Source organism: Microtus ochrogaster, chromosome 10, assembly GCF_000317375.1.
Source record: "Microtus ochrogaster isolate Prairie Vole_2 chromosome 10, MicOch1.0, whole genome shotgun sequence".
Lineage (NCBI taxonomy): Eukaryota > Metazoa > Chordata > Mammalia > Rodentia > Cricetidae > Microtus > Microtus ochrogaster.
Genome location: NC_022016.1, coordinates 20,714,810 through 20,725,256, shown reverse-complemented (window position 1 = coordinate 20,725,256; position 10,447 = coordinate 20,714,810). Strand labels below are relative to the sequence as shown.

The 10,447-nt window shown below is 44.9% G+C and overlaps 1 protein-coding gene across 1 annotated transcript in view; it reads left to right on the top strand.

Moving 5' to 3' along the window:
• Positions 1-10,447, top strand: part of Frem1 (FRAS1 related extracellular matrix 1) — a 152,423-nt gene that overhangs the window by 87,001 nt on the left and 54,975 nt on the right. Inside the window, exons 21-23 of the mRNA XM_005352752.3 lie at positions 411-555; positions 4,452-4,593; positions 8,425-8,620. Coding sequence (XP_005352809.1) covers positions 411-555; positions 4,452-4,593; positions 8,425-8,620 — 483 coding nt within the window. The remainder of the gene's footprint in view (positions 1-410; positions 556-4,451; positions 4,594-8,424; positions 8,621-10,447) is intronic.

The following is a 10,447-nucleotide window of genomic DNA, read 5'->3' as shown; positions in this document are numbered from 1 at the left end:
CTAGTCTTGAACTCACAGAGATCCGCCTGCCTCTGCCTCCCAAGTGCTGGGATTAAAGGCGTGCACCACCACCGCCCGGCTTCTAAGGGGTGTTTTTATAGTGAAGTTTTGAACTACTTAGAATTCATTTTGGTGCCTGGGTCAAGAGAGAGCATATTTTTAATTTTTCACGTGTGATTCACTTTCTCAGATTTGTTAAATACCACATCTTTGTTATTACATGGTTTATGCGGTTTCCTTATTTTAGAAGAGGAAATTTAATGGGCTATGAATGGCTCCACAAAGCAGAGTTCAAGTCACTTTAATGCACTGGTTTGTGCATTGGGCACACGAAAGCCTGGTATTAAAATGGGGTATCTGTGAGATGCGGCTGGCTCGACCAAAGCAAGACTCTCCTTCTCCTCTTTCAGGAATGAAGCTGGCCTATGTCCATGATGATTCAGAGAGTCTCACTGATGCTTTTGTGATCCAGTTGTCCGATGGGAAGCATACAATCCTTAAAACCATTTCAGTTGCTATCACCCCAGTGAACGATGAGAAACCAACGCTAAGCAAGTAAGCTTCCTGAGGGGACTCACTTCTGATTTCCACGAAGTTCTATGGCTCTAGGTACATGGGGAGAAGCAAGGGTTCCCTTGCGCCCATCTTCTGCAGCTGCGCCGCCACTCAGACATCAGGACCTTCCGGTGTAAAATAATGTGAGGAAACGTGACCTAAACAATTAATCCTGAAATGATTTGCTCTCCTTCTAAAAGTCCAAATTAATTGTAAATATAAAAATAACTGAACATAGAGTACTAAAAGGCATGTGTGTGTGCACATATGCGCCCACATGGCTGTGCACAAACACACAAAATGCAAACCATAACTCAACTGAAGGGTGACAGTGTTGACTGCCAACAGTCCTCATGGTAGATTTCCTCAGACTTTTTACTAAGAGTGATCAAGAGAAACACCCAGTCTCTCCTGTTTAGTCGTCTTGGTACTTCTCTACCCATTTGTACTACGTCCCATACGGATCAACACCACGCTATCTCATCTCAAAATGCTACTTCTTAAAATTCTATTGCTCTTCAAGCTGATGAGGGAGAGGGACTTGATCGGGGGAGGGGGAGGGAAATGGGAGGCGGTGGCGGGGAGGAGGCAGAAATCCTTAATAAATAAATAAATTAAAAAAAAAGAATAGAATGTACCAACTGGAAAAAAAAATAAATGCAGCTATAAGGCATGCTCTCAAAAAAAATAAAATTAAATTAAATTAAAAAAAAATTCTAGTGCTATGAACTGTGAAACTGGTTGACAACTCCCTCGCGCAGGGTTGCATTCTGTGGTGTCAGCAATCTCTTCTGCGGTTGTCAAGTGTCACAGTTCACAGACTGCAGAGGTCTTCAGAAGGCCCGGCAGGCCATTAGGGAGAGCTGCAGGCATGTGTCTGGCTCTTGAGGTCTCTGTTGAGACTTCCCCTCATTTAATGGTGTAGCCTTTAAGCATTAAGTAGACCAATTGAGTTTCATCAAGCTGGAAACACCTTCCTGTGAAGCTTTCAACTCCTAAAGTCACCTGGATGATGTAGGGAAAAGAAACCAGACAAGTGCCCGTCTTACCCTGTTAGGTCTTCACTGTTCCTTCTACGTGCCAAACACTCCATAGAAAGTGTTCTGGGAAATTTCAGTGGTCGTGTTTGGAAGGCTGCTTCTCAGATGCCAGCTCTACTAAGAATACATAGGAAATGTTTGTGTCCTTATCTCAATGCGGGGATGTCAGATTGGTGTGGCATTCCTTTGTAAGTGTGGAAGAGGCTGTAATCCTGGAACGCAGGAGGAAGCAGGATGGATTCAAGGCTCGCCTGGGCGGCACAGTGAGCATGACACAGCCTTGACTGTAGAAGAAGACCTGTGACAGCGGGCATGGGAGGATGTTCTCTGGTTACAAACCGCTTTGTCATCATCACTTGAAGGATGGAGCGGGATGAAAGCTGATGCTGGCTAAGTGCTTATTAGAAGGAAGGTACTTTACTAAATCCTTCATCCACTCACTGACAGACCAGGGAAAGCAAAGGAGTCTGTTCACTGCGAAGCCCCGGCCTCTCTACTAAACCCCAGCAACAGCTACAGCTACAAAAGCCCCAAGTCTCTTCAACCCTGCTTCAGAATCCCTCCTTTAAAAAATATCATAATCATTGAACATATCTGTGGGTTACAGTGTGCCATTTCAATGCATGTTCATGAAGTGCAATGATCAAATCTGGCTGACTGGTCTGCCTGTTGTGTGGGACGTTTATCCTTCTCCCTTTCCTGTCTCTTCCTCTTTCTTTTCCTCCTGAGGAAGGAAGCAGAGATTCTCCTTTCTCTTCCATCTGTGTTGTTTGGAAGAACTCTTACTGCCTCCCAGAGCATCCTCATTCTCTTCCTGCATCTCCAGCTGCTCCCATTTCCTTTCCTCTGTGTCCCAGTGGTTAATAAATCTTAAGTCAGGGTGACTCAGACAGTCGCTTAGCAGAAGTGTGACCTTAAACATGCCACTTCACGTCTTTCTGCCTCCCCTTTACCCTCTTAGTGGACGGTGAAGATGCTTGCTAGCATGTTTTCATAGGATCATTGCAAGTACGGTATGTCAGAGTGCTCGAAAGACTGTATATCGCGAGTGGTCACAACTCTTCTTTGTTTTCCATGTTACAAGCCGTTCTCCCCATTCACACAAAGACAATCTGATGCCCGCCGTATTCATTTCGGCCAAGAGTAGCTTGGTCTTTGCCAGCGCTTGACCCCATTTCCTTGATGGTTCCTTTAGGTGCTGTCGTAGGTGCTTCGGTTCCTGAGACCCATGATTTCGGCCCACCTGTCCTGTGCACGGGGGCAGTGTTCCACTTCAGATGCCCACAGTCAGTGGCTCCACTCTCCTTCTTAGGGAGCTGTAGCAATTCACGCAGATCCGTGGGATCAGACAGTCAATAACCGCAAGGCAGACAGTTGGCAACTATTGGAGATACTAGATAAGACAAATGTCACAGCTTCCTGTCCTCCAGAAGCTAATCCAGGCCATGCTCTGTGTGGGTCCTCAAGAGATTCTAGCTGGGTGCTGTGGTGTGCATCTTCAGTCTTGGTCACTTGGGAGGCTGAGGCCAGAGGATGTCTTGAACCTAAAGGTTGGAGACATCCTGAACACCTTAGTCGGGTCTCTTTTCTTCAAACAACAAAACGAAAAACAGAAATTAAACCTAGAAGACTCTATTAGGATTGAATGCCAAGTGCCTTCAGCAGTAAAAACATCCATTATTGCCTTTTCCTTTCTCACTAGCTCTCATCTTTCTACATCTAGAGTCCTTTCTAGACGAATTATCTCTAACACAGTCCTTTCCCCAAGGTCTCTTTTGGGGTAGCCCAGACTGTGATACTTGTCACCCTTACATGTAATGCTGCCACTCTTTTCCTGCCACATTCATCTTGCTCATGGTCACTCATCTTGGACAAGGCCCTGCTAATCTCCATAAGCTCAGCAGCAGACTCGTCAGCTCTAGACTCATCCGCTTCATTGCAGAGGTGGATGAAGTCCTCCTGCTCCGATCTGGGAAGTTGCCAGTCCTGGGCTAGCAGAGAGCCTTCTTTGAATGAAAGGGGTTGTAATGATGCGTCGGGCATTGCCTTCTCTGCAGAAGACCTGGTGGTCCCTGATGTCAGCTGGTGGGACTTGCTGTCCTTCGTCTCAAGGCCAAGGACTTGGAGCATTCTTTTGTTTCTCAGAAGCAAAGCTGTGGAGGCGAACAGTAGTCACGTGCGAGCTCACTATGATCACAGTGGAGAGCGGAAACACTGGGGAAAGAAATCCCTTCTACACTTGGGCGAGGCCAGGGAAAGGCTGCGAGCCCACATGGAAGCTGCAGCTGTCACTGTCCCATCTGCTCATGCTTCCGGTTGGTGTCCGGATGCCAGGAGTCAGCCCGGTGGCTCTACTTCAGGAAGATGAACCTGGGAAGATCACATGCACCACTGCCTTTTCAGGAGAATGGGGACACTAGAGGATCACAGATAACCAAGGAGTATTGCCTCAGGAGGGCATTTAGGAAGAACGTTAAGACACTCTATAAGTTGCTTTTGGTAGGATTCTGTCTGTTGTGTTAGAACTATAGTACCTGACCTACTTTCTTCATGGAGACATTGGAAGCATTAAATGAAGGACTGGAAGCAAAATCATTATATAAACTACACTTAGAAAATTGCAAAGTTCTACTCTTGTAAACAATGAGAAACATCTCTCACGTATCATCCTCGTCATGGCTGCTGGCTCTCACCCCCTTTTCAGAGTTTGGTATGTGACTCACAGTTTCCAGTATTTTGGGTGCTAATTCTTATTTCTCAGTTCTTGAAGGTGGAATCTGTGCTAGCCGATATAAGTGTTCCCTGCTGAATTGCGCCTCCTTTTTCACATCAACATGGGCATTTTCCTTGCTACAGGAAGGCTGAAATCTCTGTGGCCGCGGGCGATACGCGTGTTCTGTCTAGTGCTGTTCTTTCTGCCATCGATAAAGACTCTCCCAGGGAGACCATTCAGTATTTATTCCAAAGGCTTCCCCAAAACGGGCAACTTCAGCTTAAGGTAAGTGGCCCATGAACACATTTATTTAATTTATCGTGATTATTGTTGTTGTTGTTATAGTGCTTTTGCATTTTTAAGATTTATTTATTTATTATGTATACAGTATTCTGCCTGCATGTGCGCCTGCAGGCCAGAAGAGGGCACCAGATCTTATTATAGATGTTGGCTCACATCTATTGAACTCAAAACATCTGGAAGAGCAGCCAGAGCACTCTTAACCTCTGGGCTACCTCACCAGCCCCTAATTAATTATTTTTTAAATGTATGTGTACCTGTGTAAGTTTATATGCATCACGAGTACAGGTGCCCATGGAGGTCAGGTTCCCTGGAGCTGGATTTACAGAGGGTCGTGAACGGCCTGATATGGGTGCTGGGAACCAAATCCTGATCCTCTGCGAGATCAGTACGAGCTCTAACCACCGAGCAGTCTCTCTGGCCCTAGAATGACCCTTTCACCTTTATTTCCAAAGCAGGTGTAAATTCTATCAGCACATACCTTCATAAAATTGAAATGTATTCTCAAATGGGCATATTTTTCACTCAAAAATAAAACATTTACTTTTCCTTTGCCAGGAGGAACTCATACCCTTCTGAATTTTCTTTACCAACCTGCAATTAATCCAATATTAAGGCTCTCCATTGCTCCCTTCCCCTGAGAATTGTCCCTAGATTCGGAAGGAAAGGCTTACCGGTTTGGAACAAGCTGACTTCTAAGGAGAATCCAGCATATTTTGAGGGGTCTACATCCTCACCAGACTTTTTCATGTTGATCCATGGAACTTAGATTTTCTTTCTTTTTTTCCCGATCTGCACTCCTCTTTTCCGTCAGAAACCTTTTACATCTGTTGCCACACCCCTTCTTTTCCTCCCTCCACCCTCCTTCCCTCTCTTCGACTCCTTCATCCTAACTTCTGTGTCCTCCCATCCCTGTGCCGCTTGCTCTCTTGCCTCTCTTGTTTTCTCTGCCATGATCTGAGCTATTCTCAGGAATATGGCAGCGTTTAAAATATGTCTTTATTTTGAAGTCCCTCTTCCCAGCCTTATGCGATGCGGGAGAGAATAAATTCTCGAATCAAAAACTACACTAGAGAGTGGTCCATGTTCTCCCACCCTGCTCACTGGTGGCTGTCATGTCTTACTATCAACTGTATTCGAATCTGACAAACTGTATGGCAGTAAATCAACATTCCAAAATTAAAAGCTTGTATATATTAAAGCTTGTAAAGCTTTAATAGAAAGTGCACCAAACAGTGGTGGTAAATACCTTTAATCCCAGTACTCAGCAGGCAGAGGCAGGCGGATCTTTGTGAGTTCAGAGCCAGCCTGGTCTACAGAGCCAGTTCCAGAACAGGCTCCATAGCTCCTAGGAAAAAGGTGAAAAGCATGGAAACATGAAGGCACATAGGCACATGAAGGATTAAATCACCCGGGTTCCGTGCTAGCTCTCCCAGCAGCTTGCTTACGCCCCGCCCTCTCGATTCCTTTTAAATTTCCAGTCTATTCAGATTGCGGGCACGATGCTTAATGTTTAGTCCAACGTGAATCATCGATCAGCCACTTGAGAAGGTCAGCCCACTCACGGGTCAGGATGTTCATGTGAACGGTAGCTAGAGGCTAGCGACAACCTCTAGCTGGCCACGGCGTGAATGCCTGAGTCTTAATCTTAACGCAGGCCGGTTCAGAGCGGAAAAGCTGCGAGGCTTCGTCCTGTGGGGAACAGCTTGATTGTCACAGAGCGTGGGTACCACAGAGAGTCAGAGAGAAGAGCAATCACTGATTTAAATTGAGGTACAGCTGTGTCCTTATTTCATTTCGCAGCGTAATGAAGCAGAAACACAGCGAGAGTGCACACGTTTGGGTGGCTTGGGGCCTGCGTTACTTTGGATATGAGAAGATCCAGATGGGGCCAGGGTCCCAGCAGGCTGCACACCATTTTCTCACACCTCCCTCGGGCTCGCTGAGGCTGGTTGACTGAGGCTAGGGACCGGGCCTCCAGGCCTCATGGACACTTAAGACTTCTTGTGTGCTTGTTAGCACTGCTTCGGTTTTGTTTGCTTGTTTTTTTTTTTTTTTCCATTTTGTGTTTCTCTCTCTCTCTTTCTCTTTCTCTTTTCTTCTTCCTTTTTCTGGCTTCAGATGATTCTCTTAAGTCAAACCCATATTTGGGAATACAAATGAAGAATTAGAAACAAGAGAACAAATGATGCCTTCCCCTGTATTTATTTTCTAGGACAATATTACCAAGAGGAGAACTTAAATAGGATCTTATGCTGCCGGGTTTAAGAGAGTCTATTTGAAAGTCTCTACTTACAAATAGACCTCATCAAAGAATGAACCTAGCTTAACTACTACAACATAAGTAACTCTACCCAGGGGACCTGCAGTAAGACATACGTCTGCAAATGTCATGTGGGCAGAAATATTAAAGAAGAAATCTCACCAAGAAGAGCAAGAGAAGTGATGACGTAGAGAGGAGAGCCCAAGACTTGCTGGGAATTGGGGGTGGGGGTTGACCAACAAATGACCAGAGAGGTAAACCGCAGTATGGTTTATATTGTGGATCACTGAAAGTGACATTTTCTCCAGTTACACGAAATGAGTTTTGTGAGCCATTTTTTAAAAAAGCTATGCTTGGAACTTAGGAGAATTAAAACAGGATGATTAATACATTATAGGTCTAATAGTTTATTCCATAATACTTTCTCAGTTGTTATCCAGTCTGCCACCATAAAAGCTTCTTCTAACAACAACAGCCACAATTTCTGCCCCAAACTGTGCAGAACACATGCTTAACTAGGACTGACTTGAGTTGGGCTTCAAAGATCCTGATGAAAACCATGGATGGCACTGACAGTTAATAGTTTCCACTGACTGCGTGTGCATGCAAGAGCATGTGTCTGTGCATGTGTGCGTGTGCGTCTTGTGTGAGAGAGGAGGAGAAAAAGTGTGTGAGAGTGTGTGTTTGTGTGTGTGCGCATGTGTGCGTGTGTGTGAGAGTGTGTATGTGTCTGTGTGAGAGAGAGAGGAAGAGAAAAAGTGTGTGAGAGAGTGTGTGTGTTTGTGTGCACGCACGCACATGTGTGCATGTGTGTGAGTGTGTGTGTCTGTGTGAGAGAGAGTGTGTGTATGTGCACATGTGTGCATATGTGCGTATGTGTGACTGTGTGTCTGTGTGTGTAAGAGAGAGAGGAAGAGAGAGAATATGTGTGTGTGAAAGAGAGAGAGAAGGAGAGAGAGAGAGAGAGAGAGAGAGAGTGTGTGTGTGTGTGTGTGTGTGTGTGTGTGTAGGGGGTGAGATGGGAATCTGATGGCTTTCTTTAGGTTTCAGTAAGACTAGACAGTGGGGTGGGGGAAAATGCCTGTTCATTCTGGTTTTATTTTACTTGATGAGCTTGGAAGCAAATAAGCCATCTTGGGGGAAAAAAAGAGATTTTATTAGTTGTACAAAAATAAAAACTAAGATAAACAAAAAGAAGACCTTCTAAAAGAAAAACATCTAATTTCTAAGCAGCTCATTTCAGCGAATGATTGCCTTCCTGTTCTTGTTAATTGGGATATTTAATCAGCCATGATTACTGATGATAAATACCTTGGAAATACCAGTGCTGTTGAATGACTTTGTCAAAAGTACACTGGTTGAAGCTGTTTTTCATCTGAGGTCTTAAAGTATTTTAATATATTTCTTTGAAAAGAAAAATATAAGGTTCCAAGGCAGAAACTAGTCTAGAATTTCCCCAAAGAGTTCCCACTAGAAGTTTTTTAGGGCACAGGGGAAATATCCACTAATAGCTGGGGAAGCCAGGGCCCCTGACTGACTGTGGCACTTTCCAGATAGGAAGGGACTGGGTCCCTCTCTCAGCTGGCATGCAGTGCACCCAGGAGGACGTGGACCTGAACTTGCTGAGATACACACACACTGGCAAGATGGATTCCCAGAATGGAGACAGTTTCGCCTTCTACCTCTGGGATGGGGACAACAGATCACCTGTGTTTGACTGTCTCATCATCATCGAAGATTCACAAAAAGGTGAGGATGCATTTGCCCATGCGTCCCGGGACAGGGATTGCCAGAGGAAGTGGACTGGTATAAGAGCACACACGCATGTGCTGTGTGGGGGGTTCCAGAGCCTCTCCTGACTTCCACAGGCTTCATGCGGCACAGACACACACTCAGACCCAACACCAACATACAGAGGAGAATGTGAGCTCTTGACACTCCAGTGCCACTGCTCTGCATTTATGGTTGCAGCTTACACCAGGAGGTTAAGAATGGTAGCTTGTTCTCGATCACAATGTCTCAATGTTTTCAGATCAAACAGTCTCTGATCCTGTTTCATTGACTGAATGCTTCCTTGTTTTGCCTTGGTTGCTAGGATGCTCAGAATTAAATACAATGATTCAAGTGCAATTCAAATTATGTGTGTGGTATAATTACAGTTGTCCTGAATTAATTTTTCATCAAATGAGTTACTATTACTTTGGGGGCATATTTATATTTTATTTATATGTTTTCCAGCTATGAAACTTGTTCTGACACTAAGGACAGTCAGATAGATAAGCTAGATGACTCTGGATACATTTATTCTTCTCTGTAAAACTGTCATTGTACTGGTTAGATTGTGATAACATCCGGGAAGAAGGAGCCTCAGTTGTGAAATCGCCTCCATCAGACTAGACTGTAGGCATTTTTTTGATTAATGGTTGATGTGGGAGGGCCCAGTCCACTGTGGATGGTACCACCCCTGGCCAGGTGGTCCTCAGTTGTAGAACAAAACAGTCTGAGCAAGCCATGGGACGAAGTCATCCAGTGTTCCCTCATGACTTCTGCTTCATTTCCTGCCTCCAGCTCCTACCTTGGCTTTCCTCGATGATGATGGACTGTGACCCAAAACCCTTCCTTGCTCAAGCTGGTTTGGGTCAGTGTTCTATCAGCACAACAGAAACCTCAGTAGGAGAACGGTGTACGCAGCATGCTCAGGCAAATGGAATACAGCTCTCATTTTGGCACAGGCAGGTGATAGTGCAGGCTATTTTCTTACTGACTTAGCTTCAGAGCGCAGGGGAAGCAGTTCCACGGGGACCTGGAGCATCTCCTGTCCCGTCATCTCCTCATCTCTGAGGCTACAGTCACTTCGGAAGCGAGAGGCTGAGTCACATGTGAACCAGGGCCTCATCAGTTGCTTGAAGGCAGCTCACTTTTCTGTACACCTTCCACTGGCTGAAGCTTAGTCATAGGCTGTGTTGAGGGCAGTTGGGCAGTAGAAACTTCAGCAGGTACCCAGAAGGGAATGATGCTAGGGTATAAAGTGCCCTACCACAGTCCACCATAACTGATAGACAATTATTTTAAGAAAGATTTACGAAAACCTATAGTAAGCAGACAGATTTATTTGTCCATTAACATTTAAAAAGCTCAGAATTTCTCTTGCTTCTTTGTGTGGTGTTCTATCACTGTACAGCATTATATCCTATTTTCTTTCTTTGTTTTATTTTTGTAACTTTTGACATTTATAAGTTGCTTATTATGTTGCTCACGGTATCACATGTATAACTTTTTAAAAGATTTATTTATTTGATGAAGGAAGGTCATTGGTTAATTAAATAAAGAAGCTGCTTGCCCTGATAGGTTAAAACATAGGTGGGAGGAGTAAACAGAATAATGCTGGGAGGAAGAGGAAGTGAGCTCAGAGACTCAACAGCTCTCCTCTCAGGGGCAGACGCCTCAGAGAGACGCCATGCCCCACTCCCAGGCAGACACACGATGAAGCTCCAACCCAGGATGGACGTAGGCTAGAATCTTCCTGGTAAGACCGGTGCTCACAGATTATTAGAGATGGGTTGATCGGGATATCAG